Source organism: Lathamus discolor, chromosome 8 (genome assembly GCF_037157495.1).
Source record: "Lathamus discolor isolate bLatDis1 chromosome 8, bLatDis1.hap1, whole genome shotgun sequence".
In the NCBI taxonomy this organism is placed as follows: Eukaryota; Metazoa; Chordata; class Aves; order Psittaciformes; family Psittacidae; genus Lathamus; species Lathamus discolor.
The window spans coordinates 11,685,899-11,713,315 of NC_088891.1; the positions used below are offsets into that span (position 1 = coordinate 11,685,899).

At 39.3% G+C, this 27,417-nt stretch overlaps 1 protein-coding gene across 3 annotated transcripts; it reads left to right on the forward strand.

Annotated features, from left to right (window-relative positions):
* Positions 1-199: 199 nt before the first annotated feature.
* On the forward strand, positions 200-25,916 carry CEP152 (centrosomal protein 152). Of its 3 annotated transcripts, XM_065688523.1 has the most exons (27): positions 200-302; positions 1,550-1,669; positions 3,712-3,812; positions 4,036-4,102; positions 4,319-4,663; positions 5,215-5,383; positions 6,163-6,303; positions 7,185-7,324; positions 7,595-7,795; positions 9,237-9,384; positions 10,049-10,140; positions 10,410-10,573; positions 11,152-11,359; positions 12,222-12,335; positions 12,449-12,579; positions 12,765-12,893; positions 13,039-13,174; positions 13,920-14,099; positions 14,609-14,881; positions 15,338-15,469; positions 15,704-16,351; positions 17,949-18,123; positions 22,828-22,909; positions 23,002-23,108; positions 23,871-24,027; positions 24,270-24,373; positions 24,638-25,916. In XM_065688523.1, exons 2-27 carry the CDS (start codon positions 1,583-1,585, stop codon positions 25,639-25,641), a joined length of 5,235 nt encoding a protein of 1,744 aa, XP_065544595.1. In that variant the 5' UTR covers positions 200-302; positions 1,550-1,582; the 3' UTR covers positions 25,642-25,916. The 3 variants fall into 3 exon arrangements, with proteins under 3 accessions (XP_065544595.1, XP_065544596.1, XP_065544597.1); XM_065688524.1 differs by lacking the exon at positions 15,338-15,469 and having other exon boundaries at positions 201-302; XM_065688525.1 differs by lacking the exons at positions 14,609-14,881; positions 15,338-15,469 and having other exon boundaries at positions 203-302.
* Positions 25,917-27,417: the final 1,501 nt, after the last annotated feature.

Consider the following 27,417-nt stretch of genomic DNA (forward strand, 5'->3'; position numbering starts at 1 on the left):
ACCTGCGCCCGACGCCGGCCCGCCTCGCCCCGCGCGCGCACTCTAAACGTCACGGGGAGACCCCGCCCCCTGCTAAAACCCGCCAATCAGCTAGCCGGGCACGTTCCCGCGGCCCTGCGCGCCCGCTTTCGAGCAGCCCGCGGAGGCGGGTTTGCGGTGCAACCGAGCGCGGCTGGGGCGGGCCGCGCCGGGCGCCGCTGCCGCCTCTGGTTGGCTCCGGCTGCTGTCAGTCAGCGCGGCCGGCGCACGGTTCGGTTGTCGTGCGGAAGAGCGGCGGGCGGCCGCGGTGCCGGGCGGCGCAGGTGAGGCTCGGGGCCGGGGGCTGTCCTCTCGCCTCCTGCCCCGCAGAGCGCGGCAGAGCGGGGCAGGGCGGCCTTGGCGGGAGGTGCTTCCCCGGCCGCGCTGTGAGCAGCAGGAATGGTCGCCGCTAGCTGCTGAGGCGGCGGCTGACGAGGTCCCCTTCGCTCGCGGCCCTCATAGGCCGTGAGCGAGTGAAACGGGGCTGTATCCCCTCGTCCGGCTCCTCAGCTGGTGGGGTTGAGGAGGGGCTTAGGAAGGGAAGAGAAAGGGACGGGGCGGGCGGCTGCCTGCAGCTGATGCGGGTTCGGGAGAAGATGGCTGCTTCCCTCACCGTGGGGCGTGTTGCAGGTGGTCACACTGGGGGAGCTGGTGCTTTAGGGGGCTCCCAGAGACAGGTACTTGCGTGGTTAGGGCTCCTGCTAGCTGTATTAGAGTTTCCTTGAATATCATTGGCAAGCAGGTCACTTAAACATGGTAAAGTGGCACATTATGTCTTTCCCCTTGGGAATAACGCTCTTGTAAAGCTCATTTTATACTGAGTGAGGGCTTCAGCATGTGCTATACCTGTATGCCCAAAGAATGTGCCATTCTGTAAAATCTTCATCAGTCCTTTCTAGTTCATAACTGCCTGCCAGGAGTGTTTCTTCATCAGGGAGTAACTTACCTTGCAGCCAAATGTGGGCCAACACTTACGTGCTGTACCTTACTATGAACTTGCTGCTCAGTGTAGACAAGCTCCTGGGAGCCTCAGTCTTTCATTAAGCAGTGAAATCTGGAATTGACACGATACTTTCCCTGTTTCCATGATACTTTTACTATTTTTCCAGTCTGAGCCACTATCCAAATGTACAAGCAATAGCATGCTTCCAGGATTTGGTGCAAAATATAGGTTTTTTTTAGAAATAAATGAAGCAAGATTGAGAAGTGGGCATAACTATTAGTATGTATTACAACATACGCATAACATACAGTGCTAGAACTTGAAGAAAGTAATGCCTGGTTGTAAGTCGACAATAATAATGTCAACATATGAAGAGCCCAAATCTGTTTTACGTGCTAAATTCTTAGAAGCAAGTAACATTGGGTATACTGACAAACAAAAGCTTAAGTGAAGCATATAGGTAATGTGCAAGTTTGTTTCAAAGGTGATCTTTTTGTATGTGTTTGGCTACTTAATTCAGGAAGTGAGGGTGGCACTTCTTGGTCCTCTTCCTTGCTTTTTCCTTAATGTTTTCTTATCTTGTGATAGGTTTTGCTGGATGCGCAAAAACATTAGAAAACAATGTCTCTTGACTTTGATAGTGCAGCTCTGCAAACTCAGCATGAAGATGAAGACTATGACCAAGAGGATTATGCAAGAGAACAAGAGGTGAAAAAGAACTATTTGATCTGAAGGCTCGAGTATCTGGCTTCTTCCCATCTCTCTCTTTTGTTAAAAAAAAAAATAAATCTGTGCTGGCTTTGTTAAGAGCAAAACAGAGTGCAAGCTGTCCTGTGCAAGGGTGGCATAGAAAGTAAAGAGATAATGAGATGGTGCATCTTAAGTGCATTGCAATGTCATATGTAGTGGATGGAAGACTGTTAATTCCTTGCCTGTCCAGTAGTCCAAATGCAAAAGGCTGGTGTCACCTATATTTTGTATTTCTAGACAGTTTTTTTCACTTATTATAAATACTTAGAAAGTAACATCTCTACTTGAAAATTTGCTTAGCTTAGAAAAAAAGAGAAACCATTTTTAAAAATCTGATTGCACACTTTAATCTCTAGAAAAACTATATTCAAATGTTTTGGGATTTCTTTGAAGTTGAAATACTTCAGATATTTCTGTTCTTTTTGTTTCGTGAAGACAATTGGCAAAAACGTGCGTTTAACATGAATGTGCAAATACCACCTGTAAGGGGTGGTAAGTCATGTTCATGTCACGTAACATCCCCAGTATATACTTCAGGAGACCAGGAGTGCTCTCCTGTCTGGAGAGCAGGTATTATAGAGACTAATGCTCATAAAAATGTGTGGTAGAACAATAGCTGTACCAATTGGAAAGATGCTGTTGCAAACACTGTAGGGAATCTGTTATCTGTTCTAAACTTTCAACCCAGAAAAGGATTTTCTGTTTGTGCAGGAGAACAAGGAGTGAAATAACTGTAGTGTTATTGCAGTGGGTGAGAAAGAGTGTGCATAGATAGGATTATAATCTTCAACCTGTGGTTCTTGAGTTGGTCCTTGGTTGCAAGTAGGGCAAATGAAAGGGGATCTTAAGTGAATGATGCTGCCTTTCTTTTCCTGCTTCCTGGAGCTCAGATATACTGAATCTAGAGAATGCCTTAATGATAGGGAAACCTCTTCATGCCACTAGTGAATTTCCAGTAACAAATTTTTGGTGCTCTATTGTCCTGCAAACATTTAGAAAAGTTGTTCTCACCTCTCTGTCGGTCTTAGAGAGCGTGTAAAATAGCGTCTGACAAAACAGGGTATGTTTGAGATAAACTTTTTTTGGCTGATGGTTTTTGTGAGGATTTTTGTTTGTTTAACAAAGAAAAGCTAGTAAGGTATTTAGCATGGGGCAGCTAATGTTTCAGCTTTTACTAACAAAAGCTTTGAGAGTGCAGAGAAAAAATAGGGTTAGGGTTCAGAAACGGTATGTAATAACTGACTATATTGTGTAGTTCTTAAGTTACCTAATAACAGTTCATGGCTCAGATCTGTAAGAAGCCCAGTGAGTGCCCCTATATCAAAGCCTCTCTGAAAATTGGAAGAAGAGGTACAGTCTTTATTGGAATCATTACAACAAGTAAGTTCAGGTGTGGTTTGGTTGTGTGATTGGTTTTGTTTTGTTTGTTTGTTTTTTGTTTTTTTTTTTAGTGGCACAGCTATCTATTTTCTAAACTAGAATTGGTAGTATTTCTCTCCGTTCATGTCTAGTTGCTTGGTGATTTCATTTGAACACCTGAGCAAACCACTTATCATTGCAGTGATGCCTTCTTGCATCTAATAACACTGACTGTCAAGTTCTTTTGGAGAAGTCTGGATTGAAATCCAGATAAGAGCATGTTTTTACTGTCCAGTACCTCTCTTGCCTGGGATTTAGGAAGGAGAAACCCTGGTGTGATTAGTTTGCAGATCATTCTTCTGAAGTAGTCTGCCCTGGGACATGTCTATCTGGTGGCATTTTCCTTACCTCTTTCTGGTGCGGCTCTTTTCTTAGCAAGAGCTTGCCAAAAATCATTTGCTTGGTACTCTAGTTTATTAAGCATATAATGGTATAAGTACCTCTGTGAATTCCAGAAATATAATAGGAAAAAACCCAGGATTTTGTGCAAGTGGCCTATTTTGTCCTCTGTGTCTCTCTGGACTGACCTTGTATGCATCCTTTTGAAAGGCATGTAATGAATGTTGTTTGTTCTGTTTCAGTTGCAACAACTGTTGACAGACCTTCCCCATGACATGCTGGAGGACAGTGGAGACCAGCTCTCCAGCTATTCAGACAGTAGCTTACACGAGTCTGAGGAGCAGTAAGGAATTTTGCATCATTTTTTATTACTTGTGTTGCGCATTTAAGATTAAAGCAAAATCTCAGCTGATGAGGTCCATAAACACAATCCAAGTAAAAGGAGAGCTGTATGGTTTGTATTCCATGAGAAACAAACTAGATTAATGAAGAGATGGTTTGTTTTGTTTGTTTGTTTGGTTTTCTGAAGTTCTAAATACATAGTTAAGCTGCTTCTTTTTCTCTAGATCACATGAGTCCGGGAAGCATGATGGAAGGTGGAATGATCATCCCTTGATAAGCGATCCTCAAAATGTAAGCTTGTATGAGCAGTCATGTAATTATTAGAAACTGCTTGTTCATAATATGCTAAGTAGTATTTAAATTCATTAGAGAAATGCTTCCCATGTAGGTAATGTGTTTTGCTGTTAATTTAAAGTATTTCCAATTTAAGGGTAACCTGCCAAAAAGGAGATGGGGAGAAATCCAAGTTTTGAGAAAGCAATTCTAAACCTCTTTATCGATTCATAGGTTTATGAACAAGGACAAAATCTGTACCCTGAACAATTCTTGTGCAACCAGCAAAATGATCATGTTGAAAAACATGGCAATAATTGGAATGGCCTACATAATGAGGAAGAAAAGAAACATTTATATGAAGTTAAAGAAGATTACTGTGGCCAGGATGGTCAAGAGGATCCTGATGATGTGTATCTTGGTAGAGAAGGGTTTAGTGCTCCAAGTTGCTACCAACAGAACAATGTGTATCATCTTCCTGAAAACTTCAGGCCATATACAAATGGCCATAAACCAGAATTTAACAACCAGCAAAATAAGATAATAAATTTTTCAGATGCTCCAAAGGAACATCTTAAGGTATTTCAGAAGCTGATGCAATTTTTTGTCTCTTCTGGAAAGTTTTCACAGGTCTTTAAGTATTGGTAGTTTAACTGTTGCTACTTATCTTAAAGGTCTTTTCCAGCCTAGTTGTTTCTGGGATTCTGTTCTATGATTCCAGTATTTCTGAATGTTTTTATTCTCTTATTATCATCTTAAGCATTAATGAGAGAATATGTAGTCTATTTAAAACAATGAAATGTTAAATAATTACATTTTCATATACACATGGGTTTTGTTGGTTTTTTTCCTCTTGTTGGCTAGGTGAAATTCAATGAGGTAGAGTGAATGTGATTGTTCCACTTAAGTATGTACTTACTTTACTGAAGTTCAGACTTCACTGTACTCCTAATGTGGATGCTTTCATGAAAATTTCTATCACACTGAAATGGTGTGCTGGGTTGGAGCCTGAAAATGAAGAGCTACTAGATCTCTTAGTGTCAGCATGTAAAATCAAAAATGTTTTCATAGAGCAGAACTACAGCTGTAGTTTTAATTTATTTCCTCTTATCTGTATATTGTCACAACAGCAATTTGTGGCATCTGATGTTGGTGGTGGTCAATCACCAGAATCTTACAAAGTGACTTATAAACCATACCAAAATGGCATTCATCAAAAAATGCCAGTACTCCAAGAAGGAACCAGAAGAAATGAAGTGTTTGAAGACTTGCAACATGAATTCTTGGGCAATGATGACAGTAAGTGTTTGCTGTTTAGACTTGAAATAAACTTGTGTGAAAAGTCCACTGGAAACCAGCAGCGGAAAGTCTGTTTATTTCAGTAGATTTCTAGTAATAGGACAACAAAAAGTATGTTGATGTACCTGACTTTTATTTTGCTCTAAGCTTACGCTGTGAGAGCCCTGAGTTTGTGTTTTTGTGGGGTTAGTTTTTATTTGTTTGCTTGGGGGTTGTTTTTTTGTGTCTGTGTTCACCCCTTAATCTAGAAATTTGCTCTTTTTGATTAGGGTATTTGAATTTCAGGCTATGAAAAATGTAGTTTTGTCTGGTGAGACTGTGAATGGAATTATTTCTGGTAGCTTGATCCTAAGTCTTGCTGGCACTTGGTCTTTGTAATATTGGAAAACAATGATTTGCTATACCTTAGTAAGTATACTTTGCCACATGGGGCTTTTCTGTTAAGCATACTTCAAATGATCAAACTTCTTTGCTTGTTAGACATCTTGAAAATTTATAGTTTCTGCAAGACTCTGGGAATTCACAGCCTGTAAACCTGTATCTGGGCTTGCTCTTAGGTTTGAATCACATTGATGATTCCTACAATTCTTCATCTCTTTGCTACCAGAGCAACTCAGGTGATGTGAGTCAAACGTCGGTTCACAAAATTGCAACAATTGTTAATCCACAATTAATTTGGCACTGTATAAAAGATTATGTTGGGGCAGGAATTACTTATGACTGTTTCTTGGTTAGTTAACTGTGCTGACTTTTCTGTGTGCTATTTGACATTTTGGCAGATTCTTCAGAAAATATGCAGATCCTTCAACTTCAAGTTCTAAATAAAGCAAGAGAAAGACAACTGGAAGAACTTAATGACAAGCTAGAAAAGAGTGCACAGCAGATTAGGTATTTGAATCATCAGCTTTCAATGGTCACAGGTAAAATGTCTTGTATTAATTCTTTGATTTCATCTGTATCTAGCAACTTTTTTATTCTGAAACTTTGATTTAGATAGTGTCTCTGCAGTTACTGATTTTATTTATAAACTTGATTTGGGATATATAGGCCTAACCTTCTCCCCCCAGTATTATCGTGAAGAAAGTTGACTTACTGCATAACGCTTTTTTACTGCATTCTTAAGGCCATCATTGTTTTCCAGAGTCCCTGTGTGCCAGGCATTAAAAAAGTACAGAAAAGTGAGAAGTTTGCTGAAGTAGTATGTTTAAAGTACAAAAAATATAAAAAAAACCCTTATTAGAACTGTGTATCTATAATAAAAGGGGGGTTTGGTGCTGTCTGGTTTAACAAGCTGTTTTCTGAACTGTGTATTTTTCCCAAATGATCAAAGCTGTAGTGGAGACTGGTGGTTGTCTTTGTATCCCTTATAAGAACAAATGAAAAGTTATGAACTTAGAGAGTTAATATAATTTTTAGAAGGCAAAAGTAGCAAAGGAGAGAGAACCTCAGCTGGCAAATATTTTGCAGTGTCTTGGCTGTTCCTCCAGGGAAGTTATTTAATTTCTTCTTTTAAATGATGTAAGGGATGGGGCTAGTTCGTAGTGCTGACACAATGGAGCTTGTTTCCTCTAGGGTTCTGAAGGTACAGTATATCAAAGTCCTTCAAGCTACCAGAGGGTGAAAGTTGTTACTGGATGGAGACTGAATGCTTCTGTTCTGCCTTCTGCTGCTTGGCCATGGTGCAAGACAGAGGGATCATAGTAAATGGTTCTGTAGAGCAGGGATACTGAACAGTCATGTTCCATGAAGTTGCTGGGTGGCTGGCCACATTCTCACACACTTATAATGTTTCTCTCTTAAGATGAAAAAGATGGTTTGGCTGTTAGTCTTCGTGAGTCTCAAAAACTCTATCAGAATGGAAAGGAGCGGGAAATGCATCTTGAAGGTCAAATAAAGGCACTTGAAACTCAAATTCAGAATCTTACTACCAATGAGGAGCAGGTACTATAAATACATTTAAACTATTGTAACTCTCTAGTTACATTTGTGGTGCATTTGCATTAAACAGAAGTGCTAGTTTCTTGAAACATTCTTTATGTTTGTTGCAGAACCTGAATATATAATGAATAAATAGGATGCATTGGAGGAAAATAGTTTATATTCCAGGCATGATCTGAGGACTTTTAGCAACTCTTGAACAAAAAAAAATCCTCAATTGTCACAAAAGTAAAATATATGTAACTGGGAGCTATCCTAATACTGTTCCTACAGATATTGAAGCAATCCAAAGTGGCAGAGGTAGCCATGGAAAGCATGCAAAAGCAGCTGTTAGAACTTCAGCGATCAGATGCCCTTCAGCGAGCCAGAGAGCAACATGAGGGCATTATTTCAGCACTCAAACAGAAGTATGAAAAGCAAGTATTATCATTAGAGGAGAAACTTGAGACTACAAAATCTGCACTCCGAGAGCAGGTGAGAAATTATTTTAGGACCCTGAATACTGTACTGGAGAGGCTGTAGAGCTCCCTGTGTTTCCTAAGCTGCACTTTTTGACCTATAATAACTCTTTCTGGAAGCAGCTAAGCAAATGGAAAGGAAATTCTATGTAAGTCTCAATATTACAGAGCCTGTGTGGTATGTTTTTTATAAACATCTCCAGGCAGTTGTGAGCTCAGATTGTGAGTTCGTACATAGCAGATGTGGAGGAGGCAGGAATTCATTGTCTTAGTTTCTCTCCTGAGCTTTCATTCTGTGCACAGTCTCTTTTTGAAAGAGTACTGGCAAATAAATCTGGGAAAGAAAAGATCTAGTTAAGAAATGAGGTGATATTTTTCTACAAGAACTGTTTATTAAACAGTTTATTGCCACACTTCAGTCCCAAAAATGATTTGACCACTGAACAGTCACTGTATTTGAGAAGTATGGATTTGAAAGGAGAGAAGGGGGAGAAAAGGCTGGCTTTGAGATGGAGTTTGATATGGATTGTGTCACATGGTTATGGACCTTATTAAAATTATTCTACCTGGCAAGAGTCCATTACACTATTAGAAATGTTAGAGCAATGTAGTCAAGCCTTAATAGATTGTCCTCTTTTTTTCACATAATGGAAATAGAATTATTTTTATTAATTCTAGGACTGTAATTCTTGTCTCAGCATAAATATTCATAAAAGTAAATGGGTTGTGCGTTTGAAAGCGTAACTAGCACTTGCTTGTAAACAGGAGCATGCTGCCTAATTTCTGTCTCGGTACCGCAACAAAGCTTACACAGCTTTGTCTCTATAGCAAAGAAGGGTTTTTTATGGTGTATATTTGAGGTATTTAGAGGCCTCCTGTTTTTTGAGAGAAAATAGAGAAGTCAAAAGACGCAAAGACGAGGTGCTGTGCCTTCCAGGTCTGTGTAGGTAACTGTTAATAATGCCTTATGAAGGTCTACTTTGTATATCAAGTGAAAAAACTACAGTTCCTCTTTTACGGAGTATTGGAACTTGAAAGCTTGGCTTAAGCTCAGTCAAAATAAACTCGAGTTAAACTGAAGCTTAATATAAATAACGTGAAAGCTTGATTTTTCTACAGTAAACTAACTATATGTGAAGAATTACAGAGGATAATCTGACATGCTGGAAACTTAACTGCTCTAGGAAGTTACAGATAGTTCGCATCCATGGATGTTTATATAGGAGTATACTTACTGTCTCCTAGTGAAAACTTAACTTTGATTCTGTAAGAGGTGACTTGTGAGCCTGCAATAGCGTTTGATCAGTGATTGATTTAGCTGGCCGGTACCCTTTTAGGCATCAGACTGATTCTATTTCTTTTCCCTGTGACCTGTATGTATTGATTCTTTCTGTATCCAAAACTGTTCTAGATGGCTAGATGTTTGTAATGCGAGTAAAAATAATCTCTCTTCCTAGAAAGAGCTGTGCAAAAATCTAGGAGAGCATGTTAAGCAACTTGAAAAAATGCTGGAAGAAACTAAATGTGAAAAAACAGAAATAATAAATCGACTGACAAGAAGCCTAGAAGAAAGCCAAAAGCAATGTGCAAATTTACTGCAAACAGGTCAGCCTTTTACTCATACCTTATCTTTCCTTGCAGAAATGGCTTCGTTTCTTCAATGTTTGAAATTGCACATCTATATTGTTATTGAAATAGAATCAGCATCAAGCTAAATGTGTGCTAGACCATTTCCTATGCAGTGGATTAGTCAGACTTAAATTAAATTTAGTTAAATCTAGACTGAAATGTAAAAAGAGCCCCCAATAAAAATAAAATACCCCACTCCCCAGCCAAAAAATTCCACCTAAACAAGAGTTATAAAACTTTTTATATGCATTTTGTGCTATATATGTGTAAACTCAGTTTGGGACTAAATAACAGCCTTTGAGAGCAAGCTGTAGGCACTTGACTTGAATTGCCATGCTAAATTCAGATCTCGATGAGAAAGAAATTGTATTTGTTCGTGGAGACTGGTTCTTGGAAACTTAGAGCAGTAGGAATACCATGTGAAATATTCTGCTCTCTGTGTATTTGACTTGTGTCTACTTTTACATATTGAAATCTTTTAGTAGTAATGCATGTAGTAGCTACTGGTGAGGTCAAGGAAACAGAGTAATTCCTGTTACCAGAATCAACATTGCTGAGTTTGTGATCTCTTTTCAGATTGCATAGTCTTTGTTGCACATTTATGATTTGCTCTTTCTCTCCCTTTTATTTCCTGCAATAGGCTCGATGCAGGAGACAAATCAGTTACGGTTTCAGTTGCAACAAGCTCAGTCTGCACAAATGATAAGCAATAACATGAACAAGGCTTTGCAGGTTAATTTTATTAAATATCTTACTGTTTTGATTTAAGGGGGGATGAGCATTATAGCTGAGGTTGGTAGCTGAAACTCTTTGTGTTCGTTGGAGGAACAAACGCATCCTTTCACTACTTCACCTCCCTGTGTTGCACATTGGACCTCTCTCCCCCCTCCATTAAAACACAATGGGGCTTTCTCATCTGATATCATACATCTGTCTAACCGGTGTGTTTGCTTGGAATTTCTCTGCTCAGTATAATTTTTTTTTCTGTCTCTTCCTTTAAGGAAGAATTAATGGAACTGAAGGAAGAAATAGCTCTGTATGAATCTGCTGCCAAGCTTGGAGTATTTTTGAACGATGCAGGTGGAGAGGTGCATACGAACCTGGGTGATTCCTATGTAGAGCTGGGAATTAAAAAAGTCACCGGGAAGAAACCAAGGTTCTGCAGGTATCAAGTGGTTCTTGTTGGAAGAAAAAAGTCAAGTCATCAAATTATAAGTGATGTGTACAAGATGGTCTTACTGGATCAACATGTAGGGTTTTTGGTACACACTTGAAATTTCGCTTGTGTTGCTAGCTAATCTGGGAAACAGGAAACTGAACTAATACCATAAACTGGATGCCTAATTGCTGCTTAATAAATCTTCAGATATTATAGGGACTCATTGGATTGTATGGGTTGCATGCGTGGATAACTTTTTGATCAAAGATTCTACGTAGCCACTTAATGCTGAAGCTGTTTTTTAAAACAACCAATTGAGTTGTCTCAAAAAAACCTCACATAATGTGAGAATGAATCTTTTGGGGAAACAGCTGAATGAACAAGTTTTCTGTACATTAACTGCAGCTTGATGCAAACGCAAAGCATATGGCTTCTGTATTCATGTTCTCTCATTCTTTTTACTATTATCTCTTAGACATCTTTATTTCTGGTAGTATTAGTTGCTCTTCTATTCGCTGCCACTACTTTTCAGATTAATGTGTTTTGTCTTTTAAATACTAAACCAGTTTTGTCTTCCGTAATAGTGCAATGCAGAACAGAGACGTGGATAAAGAGCTCTCTAAAGATGAAATCATTGTAGAATTAAAAGCCGAGCTGGAACGTTTATTGAGCAGTAATAAAATGAAGAGAAACCAGATTACTCAATTACAAAATGATCTGAAAGATTGCCAGAAGACTTTAGAGGAATACAAGCAGTTGGTGAAAGCAGAAAAAGCATCCAAAGAGTCAGAGGTTGGTTTGTTTACACTTTTTAAAAATTAAAGATGTGCTGGAATTGAGTGATCTTCTTATGAAAATGAATGAAAAAATTTACTCACAGCTGGGTTTTCATAGCAACTAAGTAAATCTGTCGTTGATCTTAAGGAAAGTATTGTCATTTAGATGATGTCGTGAATTGTATATTTGGTGCAAAAGAAACAAGAGTAGTGGAACTTGGACAGCATTGTGTGGTGTTATTATTATTGTGTGTTAACGGTGTTATTAGGTGAGTTCTGATGCAATGGCTTACTTGCTTGGTGGAACTTAATGGCTGCTCTGCTTCTTTAGAATTAAATTTCATTGGAGAAAATAGGTTTTCTTTAGCCAAAAAAACTTTGTGATTTCTCTGGGAAAGTGGGTAGTATCATGAAGTTATATAATGGAACATTAAACAGACGGCCTTCAGATGGCCTTCACTATGTAATTTGATCAATAAGGAATCTCTTTGATACTGTATCTCTCTTCACCCCATTATTACTTTCCCTCTACAAATTGATCAGACTTGTAACATCTGCTCTTGTAATCTACGTATTTTGACCTGGATGTGGGACAGGAATCTAATACGTGTGCTGTCTGTTGGATCATAGTAGTCATTCAGCTTGCAAGCTCAATATCAAGTGTGAGCTACTTTAAACCTTCATGATGCTATGAGTTTCAAGAGTTCTTCTAGTGTAATAGTAATATTATTCTATTTTCCACTGCAATAATTAACCTTTTGTGTTGTTTGTTTATTTCTTCTAAGTGCAGTTTTTATTTGGCAGCTTTAACTTCTGAAAGCATCAGCATCTTAATCATATATATCTCAAAAGACATCACTTTGATTTTGTGTTTTTAGCCTGTTGCAAATCTGTATGATACTTCAGTGGCCAGTCCTTCAGTTTCTGATAATCTCAATGAAGAAGTTTTGAGACTCAGAAAGGCTAATGAAACTTTGCTAAAAGAAGTTGAGGTAAGAGAGATGCTGCTTATCCCCACAAAAGCACACACGCACCCACACCGCTGCTAAAACCTGCAATTAGGGTTCTTTACAACTCACCTATTACCTGACCCTTGTTTGGCCAGAACTGTACTTCGACTATTGAAGAACTGAAGGAAAATGAGGAAAACCTGAAAAGCTTAAATAAAGATCTCTGTTGTCAGATGAGGAAGATGGTTCAGGATTTTGATCAAGATAAACAAGAAGCCATTGACAGGTAAGTCTCTTAACTGTGTTTAGTTCCATTTGTGGACTTTTAGCCTGCATGTATAACCTTGTGCCTGCTAATCTGATACAAGTGGAGATCAATGTAAGAAAGCTAGTTTCTTTCTTAAGGAAGAATTGAACCCTGTTTAGAAGGGGAAGAAAAGCCTAGGTAACTTTCCTTTCTTGAAATTGTAGATGTGAAAGAACTTACCAGCAACATCATGAGGATACAAAAGCGCACTTTGAGAAAGACCTGATGGAGAGGCATGCTGCAGAAAAACAGCAGCTTATTAAAGCTTATGAAGAGACAATCTTGCAGTTACAGTAAGACTTAGCATTTGTTTTCCATTTTACTGAAACTTTCACATTTCCTGTCTGGCTCTCAGTTCTAGTCATGTTTTTTTTAATACAGAATTGCTGGGCTGTGAATGTAAAGATTAATTGATAATAAATAATCTGTCCTGTGAAGGGCTAACATAGAGGAGCTGAACAGAGAGATGACTGCAGTGAAGGAATGTTACATTGGAGTCTGTGGGGAGAAGGACAACTTGGAAGCTACTTTAAGGGAGAAATTTGAGCAAGAGCAGCAGCTGAAGGAAGATAAGGTACTAATGGAAATATCTGTAAACTGTATTACTTCAGACTGTTTTCAAGATTTGATATCCATGAATGTATTTAACTTTGTAGTCGTTAGGGGAAGATACTTGGAAGGCATGCGGCTATATCATAAAGTTCATAAATATGACCTATTGGTGGCTAAGATAATATACTAGTATCCCAGCTTTTAAAATATTGTTGAACTAACCTTTTCAAATAGCTATTCACTTTCATGTAGTCAACTTTCATAATTCTGATGCTTGAGGACTGCTCATTCAATGTGAGGTTTCACATTCATGAGACAGTTTTCCAAAAAACTGAATGATGTTACAAGTTTTCTTCTTCCTGTATAAAACCGATCTGCAAATACTGTGGCTATTTTAAGCAATAATGAATTCTGGCTGCTATATTGATTTTTCTGAAGATAAAACAGTGTGAAGTGACTAAAGTAGGTCAACCATCTTGCTAAGCAAGTACAGCAAAGAGGTACATCTCAAAGTATGCTGGGAATAAAGACGCTTGATGAGAAAACTTATTTTAGAGCAATAGCCTATAATAACCTCTGATATCATGCCTTAAAACACCTCCTTTTGATAGCTGAATCTTTTATTCAGGTGTCCTCAGGAAGATCAGTGCAGCGCTCTAGAGCATTAATCATGTTTCTTATGCATTCTCCTCACTTGCTGCCAGAGCAGTTCATTATGCCTTGGAGAATACTTTCTTTTTTTTTTTTTTTTTTTTTTTTCCTTCTAGCTCAAGAAACAGCTTTTAGAAGAAAAAAAAGACTCTCTTAAGCTTCTGAGGAATGAGCTTGAAGAGAAACACCGCAGTTCTATGATAGCAGCAAAGAGGCAGTGGCTGGAAGAAAAGGAACAGCAGGTTGAACAGGAAGTTGCATTAGCCAAAGTTCACTGGGAGAAGGAAGAAAAAGAGGTGTGGAACTTATTTCAGGGGTTGTTTTGATTTTTTTTTTTATTTGTTTATTTTCAGAAGGAACTTCTATGTAAATACACTTGTGCACTGTTATTCTGCCATTTGAAGTGGCTTTTAGGGTTTTGTCACTTCATGAGCCTCTGAAGAAGTCAGTAGGTATTGCAGATGCTTAGTATTTCAGAAAAAGAAAACTCTAGATGTTTAAAGTAACATGCAGAATGTCCTGAATGTCACAGCTGAAAATATGCTGGAGTTTTCCACCCTGATCCCTGGGCAAGTGGTTATGCTTTCTATTGTTTCTTTCAGTTATCATATAGAAGTTCTTTCTGTATCCGATCCCAGGGAATAAAGCTGTGATGAGCTGCCAGACTCTCTCCTCTTAGCATGATTTTGCTCTTATTGTGTTAGGAAAGATTATTAATGTAAAGAAAGTTTTGTTTGTTAAATACAGTGAAATTCGAGTTATTTGGGCACTGGGAAGATTTTCTTAAGGATATTTTTTTCCTTAGAATAAAGAACGAGTCTTTGCAAAACTAGAAAGAGAATGGCAAAGTAGGCTGGAAGAAGTGAGAAGAACTGTAGTTGAATGTAATGACTGCAGCAGCCAAACTGACCCAGTAACAGTTGTGGATGAAGTTTCAACTAAAGAGTTGGAAGGGATTGTTGAAGACCAGAGGCTGCAGATCCAGAAGGCTCTGAAAGAAAAGATGGTCTCTGAAGAGGCCTTAAAAGAATTTGAAATAGAACTGGAAAATAAATACCATAAAAAACTTGCCAGCCAGGTAACAAATAATTGTTCTGTCTGCCTGGAGCCTGTGAAACTGCTGTGTGCAATTAAGTCACAAAAAGAAGTGTTGCTTTCCACTTAAGCTCAGTAGTTGATATTTGGTAGATTAGAGATACATTCTTAAAAATTTTCTGCAGAAGCTATAGCATGAAGCTTGTTTTTTTCTAGCTGTTAGTTTTTCATATAGCTGGACAAGCTTTGCAGGAGTCTTTAACAGAACTGAGCAACACTGACTTAGTTTATACCACTTTGTTAAAGATAAATTTAATATTTATCATCTTGGTATCAGTTTTGCATCAAGAAATGCATCAGATGCTGCTGGTCTGATTCTTTTACTTTCTGTAAACATAGGCTATCCCAGCTGAACTCTGTTCTTTCATTGCTGCATGAAAGTAATGATAAACTGTAGTCGATGGTGACTGAAGGAGGGTTTTTTTTAATCTGCTTCTAGGTAGATGCAGCTTTAACCCAAGCTCATACCAGGTGGCTGCAAGAACTAACAAACCTCAAAGAGTACAAAATAAATCTAAAGATAGAGCAAGAAAAATGGGAAAAAGAGCACAAAGAGACTGCAGCAAAGCAGGTAGCCCAAAATACTTGTATATTTCTGAGGAATAAATGTAGGCATTGGTGGGGAATCATTAGGAAAAGGTGTTTCTGGTGTACTCTGGTTCTGATCCATTTTTTTTCTATATAGGATTATACTTTCATTAAATAACTTGAGAATAATCTCCAACAGATAACGACCCAAGGTGATAGTTTATGTATATGTAAATGTATGTATATATTTGTAACAACTGTGTTATGTATTCACCAGTTAGCCCTCATTCTCTCAGCTGCTGAAGAGAAATGGAAGAAAGAGTATGGCAATACAGAAAGATCTGGACCAAGGGTGAAAGAACTCGAAGAAAAAGTAACTTCTCTCAAGAAGGAACTGGACCTAAAGAAAGAAGAAATCCCTGCAGCTATCAAAGCAGAACTAGCAAAAGCCCGTGCTCAGTGGAACAAAGAAAAGCAAGAAGAAATCCTGCAGATACAAGAGCAAAATGAGAAAGACTACCGATCATTCTTAGATGATCACAGAAACAGAATTAAAGAGATACTTGCAACAGCAAAGGAGGATCTTGCAAAGCAGAAGTATGATCTCTCCATTCAGAAAGAAGCAGAAATAAAGATGTTAATAGACCAAAAGCAGCGAGAATGGGAGGCTCAGGAGACAAAGAGATTGCAGGATGAAATTAATCAGTATGAGGAGAAGACTCTGGTTGAGCTTGAATACTTGTTGAGTGACATCCATGAAGAACTTGTCAAGTGTACACCTAGTAAGTGTTCTTGGAAGAAGTGTTTTGACATTCATATTCAATCAAGCCATCAGTGTAAAGACAAGCTGAAGGCTTGCTTACAGAAGGCCTACACATCCTCACTTTACACCATTCTGGAAAAGAGAGAGCAAGAATGGAAAGAGGTAATATTTCTGTAAATTATAACTGACAGCCAGAAAGTTTGGGAAGTCACACATATGTATTTCCTTCCAAAATAAAATATCCATGTAATCCTGAAAATTGGAGAATCCAACATTTGAGTTCATTGATCACAATAGTCCTGTAAAACTACAAAAGAGGGCTAAAACTACCATTAGCAAGGGAAAAGGGATGGGTGTAGCTCTGATTTCTTCAGTATTTGAAAAAGAGAATGCCAAGTTAGAAGTGTCATCCTATAATGTCAAGATTCGTAATTAAGGAGATAAATCCACCATCTTAAGTTTGAGAGCCTGTTGAGGCCCCTTGTGACCTCTTAAGTGGAATTTTTGCATAGCAGCTCTTTATTTTGTGTTTTGTTTTTTAGAAATGTGGCAGATCATAATGGTGACTGGACAGTAACTGCGGATCATGTCACTCTGTCTGTATCAGAAGGGGAAGAAAAAAGTTAAAGCAGTAAATCTTTTCTGCAAATTATCTGTAGTAGAACTGAACAACTGCCAAACTGATCTAGCTTGGGAATTAATAATCTTGCTTAACTTTATTGTGGCTCTAGGAAATACTTTTCAATGTGCCTGCCCAAATGAGGAAAGACATTTTACCCCCTTCTAGAGGACTCTGGGGCTAAGTAGGATTTTGTGTAAAATCTTCTGTTGTCTGTTTTAGCAAATTCCTCTTTTTGCAATGCTTATGCTTGTAGTAACTTTTTAGTTATGGGGAGCATCCCACTGAAAATGCCATTGCCACCCAGCATTTAGCACCTGGGGAATTATCCAAGAATAGGACAGAGAAAGAAACTGTCATGTTTTTCAAGAAAAGGAAGTGATTTCTCATAACAATGTTAACCGATTTTTTAGTGGTAATATGATTCTGTTCAGAATGTGGTCCTTTAAAATTTTACTAGCATAAGTTATTTTCACAATGGTAAAGAGAATCGGAAGGGGAGTTTTTAATGCCTGAAGCACCTTCTGTAATACATATGAATCTGTCATGGTAAACGTTTTAAAATGCCTTTGAACTTCAAAACATTGGTTGGCTTAAACCACCTTATCCAGTGATACCTTTAAATTCTTAGTAATGTCTTCTCTTATGCTACCATAATAACAATAAATAAAGGAGTTCCATTTATGTAGATAATCCTGTCCTACTACCCATATTTGTGCAGAAGGTCTAAATGGGTCCAACCCCTTTTTCTGCTTGATATGTTTTAAAGAACAAGTCAGCATCAAGTATTCAAGGGTATTTTATAGTTGTGCAATGTTAAGGGCTACTGACATTTCCAAAATACAATTCGAGATAGCCAGGTACTGCTGTTGCAGTGAATTATGCAAAGTAAAACTTTTATATGCTAGAGTACGTGTTTTCCTCCTGATCTGAGCAAAACATGAGATTCACAGTTTGATTTGAGATTTACAGTTCTATTGCAGGTTTAAAGCACCTGCATTACAGTTAATAAAGCTATTTAGTGGCCAGAGTTGCTTGTTTTTATCCATAACATACTACTTAATCCACTTTAAGATAGTGAGGACACCTGAGGTTTTTGCTGCATGTTGGGTTTTCAGGAAGTGGTTTTTTTAATTGCAGAAATATGAAGAGCTAATGAGTAATGTAAATAAAGAAGCATGCTCATGCCTGCATCATGGTGAAGGAGAAACTGGGGACATGGTGAGACCTCCTGTGTCTGGTGCTGGACACCAAGTAGAAGCACAAAAGAGGCCAAGACAACAGCTGCCCTTGCAGGAAACTGGAACAGACAAAGGTATTGGGTTTGGTTTTGATCTGGCAAATTATGTATTATCAAATTAAGCTTGTTTAAGTCTTTAACAGTTAATGTCTTATTGATATAAATTTAATTAGTGAATATCTGGGTGATAGAGTAAGATGGGGTTCTTCTGGCTGTAAGTTTGTTTAATATTGCATAAGCTTGTACTGTGTCACAGTCACAAACTGTGCAGCTAATGGTACTGGTCTCCTGCTTACTGACTGAATGCTAGGCTTTGAGGTTTAGTTTATTAAATGTTAGTAGCTTTCTGCTTTTTAAAGCCATCCTTCAGGAGTAAAGAAGTAGCTGCCATATCTGCTGCAGGTACTCTTTGGAGGTTGTGAGCATAAGCACTAATACCCTTGCTGTATAACAGCTCATAAATAAGGCAGTGTTGATCATGACGAGTAGGGTATGGTCTAAACCATGGATGATACTAAATCAGAGCTTTGAAGACTGGACTATACTACTTGCTCTTGCTATTAGACAAGACAAAGAATTCTGCATTCATGTAGAAGATACTGTTGTGTCAAGAACTATACTTCACCTGGCATGGTGGTATTGTCTGATTCTTTTGATCGAGAATTTAGTTGAAAAAATTCAAATCCCTGGATGATTTTTTTGTTGTTTTTCTTTGTTTGTTTGGTTTTTTTTTCTTTTTTCCCCTTTGCCTTCCTTCTCCCCCCAGTATATATTTCAGCATTGTAGCTCTTCCCAGAGGTGTCATATGTACTATATGGCAAAATTGGAGACAGTCTAGCTGGGGAAGACTTCATGGGAGGTACAGAAATCTCTGGGGTTTTCTGTTTAGTTTGAATTCTTATGCAACAGAAAAACATAAAGCAAGAAAACCCAAGAGAGTTTGGCTTTATGCCTATAGTATGGCTTGAATTCCTTCAACATCAAAATAACAAGCCGTCTATTAAGACAAAACAATACAGGCAGTGCAGTGCTTCTGCCTCTAGAGCTCCCAGTCCTGTCTATAGAGAGCAGCCATTGTTCTCCTGGAAGTAGCCCAGTCTTTGTGAATTTCTTAACTTAACTAGACTGAGCCGCATGTGAGGCTTCCCAGCTGGGAGAGTGTCCCTCAGCTGACTCCAGCAGACCCTGCTTGGCAGCTGTGCTTTGAAAAAACAATTAAAAATTAAACATTCAACCTACAGGTCTCGTAGCTCTGAGTGAAGGCTCAAATCATCACCGACAGGAATGTGTTGAGGCTGTGAGGGCTGAACTGCTTGATAGATGCTGCTGTGCTTTCTATAATAGGGTTCCAGCCTCTTGTGATTATTTTAATTAAACTAATGTGTTATATGACTTCCAGCAAGAGACAGACTGAGCAGAGCGTAGGAAATAGTAAGATTGGGCTTGGTTTTTTTGGGTCTTAGCAATTACTGTTGCAGGTGAGAAATGTACAAAAAGGAAAATTGGGTCTCAGGAAGATTTTTGCTGTGAATGCCAGGAGCTTAAAATATGAGAGGCTGTGTGCCAGGGCTTGAAAAGAGAGCTGGAGATAGCCCACAGACATCTTCAGCTTGCTGTGAAGGAACATGCAGCTAAGTTAGAGCAAAACCAAGGTTAGGACTGTTAATCACCTCAAGACATCTTTGAGTGGCTCTGCTTTGCTGGCTGCATGAGTCTGTCCGTTGCACGATTTAGTTTTCAGTGGATGGAGTAGGTGTGTGCATACTTAAAAAAGTCGGCTTAGTTGGAAATTATCTGACTTGATACTGCTGCCTATGTTTATTGTGGATGCTGTTGCATCATGTACATCTGTTGTCCTCTCAGGATAATAGACTTCATCCTTTATTGCTTTATTTAATTTGGTGAAAGTCTCTGGCCGTAGTAGAATCTGGGCTAACAAGGGTGGAAAAATCTTTGGCATACCTAACCCCTTTACCATGCCTGTGACTACTTCTCCGGTTGGGTCTCCTATGGGCCCTGAGTGCAGGCTTTTCACTCAGAACAAGTCATATTGATTCATCTGTCTGATAGCAACAAGAATTCCTTTTGTCTAGGTTTATTTCTGAGAGGATTTGTAGGAGAATTGCCTGCTTTCTTTTATTCCTGTGCTCAAGAACTTTTTATTTCCTAATTGAGCATAATGTACCATATGGAGCACAGTTCCCATTCAGTTGGTATCTGAGGAACTCCATCCCTTTATTCAGCTGTACCGAAGTCAGGAGAAGCCCTTTGTTTTAAGGATCAGAACAAAGAGAATGATGTTTTCTCTGAAGGAAAACATGTTGACGACTGAATAAGAGGATCGTTCTCCCTGCAGTGTTTTAATCAGTTGAAGCTGTACACAATAGTGTTCATGACATTTTTTTTAAGGCTCTTCTTGAACATGGCAGGAATTGGACTTGCTGAAGGTTCTGCATCCTGAGGGTCAGTAACTCTGCAGAATTGTCTTTGTAACAATTCTACAGTAACTGTAGAAAAGTCTCTGTGGCTGCTGGAAGCAGGTTTGACAAATGGTCAGCTTGGAGGGAGATAATGTGGTGTAGTAGCTTGTACCAAGTGACTGAATAGCCTCAGTTGCCAAAGGCTGTGGTTTGGGGGGGGGTGGGGGGAGTGGGTTTTTTCCTTTTGTTTTTTAAATGAGAAGTCTCATTTGCGTGCTGTAATAAATCTTGTGCTCAGTGAGGAGCAAAATGCTGTATGGCTACTGGTAAACCCAGGACAGCTGGTAAGTGAAAGGCTCTTGCCAGCTTGTAGATGCGTGAGCAAGTCCAGGTGGGTAAGTCACAAAAATTTGCCTAATATTATTTCTGTGCTCTTTCTGTTGACAACCATATAGTGTGTAAACTTCCCTGGGGACTGGAGGAAAGACTGAAGGGTGATAGGAGGTCTGTTAGTGAAAATAGAGGCTACTGGTGTCACAAGGTCATCATAGATACAACTTGCAGCTGCTCAAAATGAGATTTGGACCACAAATGAGGATCCCTGAAGGCCACAAATTGCTTCTTTCTGTGTTCCAGGATGGCTGTTTACTTTTTGCTTTTCTCCACACACCGTCCTAGAGAAGGAAGAAAGCCAGACTTGTCCATGCCTTTTCCAGGGCTCAGGTCCTCATATTCTACCACGAAAGCCTTGCTTCTTCCAGAAGGAAGACTTGTCTTTAAGACATGCCCTCCACTGTGTGGTGACAGTCTGTTGTCCTTAGGCCATGTGGTTCATGTGAGAACTTCTGTGGCTGGGTGCAGTGGAGGTACCTTCAGCATTCATTGTAGGTATTCATGTTGGCTTTCTTTCCTAAAATAGGAAAGCTGGTAATCAGCTGTTGATTTTTATGGGTCTGTCCAGCAATTCTTCAAGTTACAGTAAATTCCCATACCCTTTTTTAGAATAATCATTTGCTTGAATTAGATTACATAGCTAATGCATAGGTTTTAAGGTTCTTAACTTTCAGATGACCCACAGGTGACCTATCTGTATGCCATGATCAAGAGTCTTCAGCATCAGCTTGAAGTCCTATGCTTTGGACTTTTTCAGCTCCACTATCCTCTCATTCTCTGTGGTGGCTCATTTTAATATTTGTATGCTAGTTAGTAGCATTGAGCACTGTTCAGCATGGAAATCCAGCCTTCCTCTGTAATACTGGCTTTTGGCTATTAAAAACCCAAAGCAAAAAAACCCAACAACAACCAGGTTTTATTTTTATCTCTCCCAAAGAAGAGACAATTTTTTTTGTAGCCCAAAGGCAATTTTATCTATTCCAAAGAAGGCACAATTGCTGACCCATAAACTAATAATTGTTTTCCAGTGTTCATAGAATCATAGAATCATAGAATAGTTAGGGTTGGAAAGGACCTCAGGATCATCTAGTTCCAACCCCCCTGCCATGGGCAGGGACACTTCACACTAAACCATCCCACACAAGGCTTCATCCAACCTGGCCTTGAACACCGCCAGGGATGGAGCACTCACAACCTCTCCGGGCAACCAATTCCAGTGTCTCACCACCCTAACGGGAAAGAATTTCCTCCTTATATCCAATTTAAACTTCCCCTGTTTAAGTTTTAACCCATTACCCCTTGTCCTGTCACTACAGTCCCTGACGAAGAGTCCCTCCCCTGCATCCCTATAGGCCCCCTTCAGATACTGGAAGGCTGCTATTAGGTCCCCACGCAGCCTTCTCTTCTCCAGGCTGAACAGCCCCAACTTCCTCAGCCTGTCTTCATACAGGAGGTGCTCCAGTCCCCTGATCATCCTCGTGGCCCTCCTCTGGACTTGTTCCAACAGTTCCATGTCCTTTTTATGTTGAGGACACCAGAACTGCACACAATACTCCAGGTGAGGTCTCACGAGAGCAGAGTAGAGGGGCAGGATCACCTCCTTTGACCTGTTGGTCACGCTCCTTTTGATGTCCTTTTGTTTGTCAAAACAACCCTAATATTTTTCCCCTGTCCTTTCTTTACGTGTACACCTGGTACCTCCTGAAGTTTTGCCTCTAGTATAATGTTAGTAATAGCATATGAAGGCTTTCAATTTATTTAATTACTGTGTGAGAACTTTTATATCCAGGCTTCATTGAAATACATTGTGATTGATTCCCAAGTGCTTGCTACTGCAACAGCTGTACATTTGCTGATGTGCATTCGTGACTTTGAGCTTTATACCAGACAGCAGTTCATGTAATAACTCAACCTGAATGTAGAGAAGTGCACTGAATTATGGTTCATCACTTTTCTCATTTTATAGATAATGAGACGGTTCTAGAAGCTCTAATTGCAGAAAATTCTGGGATGAAGACTAAACTGAAAGACCTGGGAACACCACCAAGGTAATAAAAAAAGCTAAACAAGCTGCTGGGTTTTCTTTCTTGGCAAGATTTAAGTTGCTTTGTTTGTGAAGTGTGACTTACATGCATTTCAGGTCACTGTCAAAGGGAGGCGTCTCAAAACCTTGTACATCCTCTGACTCTGTGAAAGGGCTGGAAGAAATGCGTGCTCAGTACATTAAAGCTGTGAGCAAGATTAAGTGTAAGTACTGAAGTCTTAGCTAAAAAGTTAGGAGAGCAAAATAATTTCCTTTGTCAGTTCCTCCTCCTTCAGCCAATTTGCACAGAATCTGACAGCCAAATTGCATGAGAAGTAAATTTTTCCCTCTTACTAGAGTGGATGTGAGAAATGGAATTGTCACCATAATCTTAGACAAGATTAACTGTGATGGGTGAAGCCTTGTTATGCCACCCTTGTTTTGTTGCACTGTATTATGTCTTGTAAAGTAGTAAAGTGTATTTTGAGAACTGATCTTGTTTCTCCAGCAAACAATCCATCTACCCTGCAACTTCTGAAAGAGAACCTCCTTTTCTCTTCTCCTATATCCTGCCATCTGTCTTGATCAGCAGCCTTCTGGATGAAGAGAGAGGTTAAGTGTAGCACTGGGTCTTACTTGAATGCAGCAGGTCGCCAAAGACAGCTCTACTGCCACTGAGGAATTCCTAGATCCGCATTTTACCAGCCAACATTCCTCCCAAATCCCTGTGCTTAGTGTTTTCTATTGCTGCTTAAGATGCAGAATCAGACAACTGAATTCCTGTCTGATGCTTCATATTGACCCACTGTGGTCTTCCGTGGCATTAATCCAGTAGGTAACACTTGGCACAGGGATTTGGGTGGAATGTTGGCAGGTAAATTCAGGCTTTTGCTGACTTGCTCCAGGTCTGCTAGACAATCCCAGTTTGTGGTGTTGGCTTTTTACCTCTCTGGGGGAAAACTGCTACTAATTAATTGTGTTTCTAGGTGATATGCTTTATTATATACGTGAAAGTAAGGAGCGAGCTGCTGAAATGATTAAAGTGGAGGTCTTAAGAGAGCGCCAAGAGACGGCAAGGAAAATGCACAAATACTATTTGACATGTCTTCAAGAACTGCTTACTGATAATGGGAAACATGAAGGGTACGTTAAAGTATGTTTGGAAATTACTGTTGGCTTTGAAAGAGGTGTGTTGGAGCAAATGGTGTCTGACCTAAAGTCTTGCCAGTCTGCTCGTATTGGCATGGGGTCACTGCTGAGCAGTCTGGCATACTGTCTTTTCAGTCTTTGACTCTCGCCAACATTACCTTGAAGTAAAATGCAGAGTTGAAAAGGAATTACCCTTAAACTTTAATTTTTTTTTCATGTTCTGCAATTCTTGGCAGAGCTGAAAAGAAAATAATGAATGCTGCCAGCAAGCTTGCTACAATGGCTAAAGGACTTGAAATGCCTCTTCGACACATTCCCCAAAGCAAATCTACCCGGTCAGGTATGTTGGATTCTATAGTTGTTCTCTTCTTGATCATATTGATTTAATGCATGTAGTAATGAAAATGCAATGCAAAGTGAAGTACTATTTATTTATAAGCTTGCTAATGCAAATGTCAGTATAAGCTGCTTGTTTTGACAGCACTTACAATTCTTTATTAAAAACAAACAGAAGAACTTTATTTTCTGGCATTAACCTTTCTTTTAATCTATTAATTTTAATTTCTTTTAATCTATTAATCTATTTCCTTCCCTCCTCTCCTAGCTCTGCTGTTAAATTCTGATCTGCCACCTGGAGCTGAGTACACAGAAAGAGATCGCGTGCTTCAGACTAGGGCAAACCATATGGAAAGCAAATCATGTGGCGAAAGCATTACCGAAAAAGCCGGTGATAAAGTTGTCCAGAAACGTGTACCACATGACTTGAGACAGCAGTCTGATGCAGTGCAGGCTGAAACTCAACATATGCTTCATGAAACAGTGACTTCAAATACTCAAAATGGGAGTAATTCTAAAAATCTTGATGGTGCTTCAAGAGATGCTGTGCCAGAGTTTTATTCAAATGAAGATGGAAGAAGAGAAAAATATGGCCCTGTTGTAAATGCAGACAAAGGACTCCTGTGTGCTGCTGGTAATACAGCACATCAGAGTGCTTCTCCATCTGCTTTTCAAGTAATGTTAGAAAATACGCATGCACCAAGCTTTACAAATGGCCATACCATCTCTGGGCCAACTCATATGCTTAAGAGCAAGGGTGAAAGAATGGTCTTGAAAGAGGATAAATGTATCCAGTCATATGGAAAATGGAAAACTAAATCTAAAAGAACTCAGAAATTTGATTTCCGAGAAACTCCAGAAAGAGATGAAGGAAGCTGCAGTGAATGGAGTTCTGTGAATGGAAGCCTGGATTGTAGTGATACACCTTTCTTGTATCCTGAACAAAAAGCCAGCGCTAATGTGCACACACAGACTGCACGCTGTGAGGAGTTTCCTCACATGAGGTCATTTTCTCCTGTAGATGAAAGTGTTACTTCTTGGAGACACATTCCTAATGGCAACGGCAAGATTCTCAGCACAAAAAGCAGCGCTAAAGTTTCCAGTAGAGGACACCTGACAACTAACCCAGAACATTCTTCATTCCTCAACTCTGACAAATCGAATTCCACTGTCACACAATTCAGTGTGTTGCAGGATTCAAATGCAGGAAAACGCTGCAACAAATGCATGGAAAAACGTGCTGTGGAATCTACAGTCTCTTCAGCAAGATAGTGGTTTCGATGTCCCGCTTTATAACCTAAACCACAAGCAGCAATTCCTCCTTTGGAGGAGGAAAAAGATACGGATTTTTTAAAATAAAAGTGTGAGGATCGGGGAAAACCTGTTCTACTGTGTCCATTTTGTGACCAATGTTACACAATTTGAAGAAATGCTATAAAGTTACTTGAAATATTAATGCAGACTTTTGTTTACCTTTGTAATAACACTTTGATTTTTATAGTGTATTATATTGCAAATTTATTAAATAGAGTCTATTTTTATATGAAGTTTTGCTTGCAGTGCAGTGTTTATCTAAAACAGAGGTACTGTAACTTGTGGTAGTCTTTTTAAATGGTTATGAAAATTACTTCACAGCTCAATGAGAGATGTTCTAGGATTTAAGTCAGTATTTTAATTGACTTTCCCATTTTGAAGGACCCCCTGTAAGCCTCTGTGTGTGTCCTGATAATAAAAGCAACCCTACTTGCATTTTTTTTCATTATTATAACAAATCACATTTCAAGTATTTTTCCCTCTGGTACAGCAACAAATAGCTGATACTGGGCAGAAGAAAGGTATAAATTAAAATAACCACATTTGGCAGGTGTTCCTTAACTATCATAGGTTGTCAATGTAATGAAGATATAGCAATGCTTAGAAATTTCTGTTTTAAAGGCCTGCTCATGTCTTGAAGAGAACTGTAAAATGCATTGTTTTCCTCTAGACTATTAGCTTTCCTAGGGATAGCATTTCATTTCTAGTGCTCCTCTGAGGAAGAGGGGGTTTGCTGCTTGTTTATGCAGGGTATGATTAAATCATACCTGTTGCAATTAAAAGTCTGGTTATGGGCCAGCAGTTCACATCAGCAGTAATACAGAAGATGTAAGCAAAAAGATTTCGCTTGCTATTCTTTGATGATAGAAGAAGAAAAAAGACTGAATATTCTCTCAGATAATGTATATACCTCTCATATGTAACATTTAACTGCCGTAAGGATACTCATTTGGTCTTTGAGTTGAGCAGCACAGTTTGGTCTGAGAATCTTTTGGGTTTTAAGAGGAAAATAGTACAAGATTCAAGAGAAAGCTTCTGAAGAAAAATGTGTTAAACTTCCTTTACAGAAACATCCTGCATGTTTATATCTCAGGCCAACTGGCAAGGCAGAATGCATTACAGCTCTTGGTACGCAGGACTGGTTTGTGACTTGAGACTCTCTTGGGCGAGCTAATCCGAGACTTCTGAATTTCTTGGTGGCCTTTAAAGTTGCCTGTAAATCCAACCCCATTTCCTCTTTAGTGAAGGTGGGGTTTGTCATCGTCAGTGGGAGCAAATCAAACCATGAGAGACTGCTTGTGCCTAAACAAACATGGGCAGTGGTTAAGTTCAAGGGCCAAATTCCGAGCTCTTAGCTGAGGAAATAGCTGTGGCCTTGTCTGCAGGGGAAAGTTTTTACTAGTTGTCCTCTAAGCCCCACGTGGAGATAATTTTTTTCAATGATGAGTGGTTTTTTCGGGTTAGTTTAAACATTTTTCCCCAAGTTGCACAAGGTAAAAAAGCAGCACATTTATTCCTGCATGAGAGGTACTTGTACGAGTGTTTAAACCAATACACCACATTAATTCACTGCTTGGGCAAGTCCAGAAACCTTCCCCAGATGAAGAAAGCTTGCGTCTGTAAAACTAAACATCCAGCTCCTCAGTGTGGACCAAACCTGCTTTTCCATGTAATCCTTCATCTGTGGTGTGGTGAAGAGCTGCTCTGTAGTTGCTCCCCAAAAAGCCACACTCC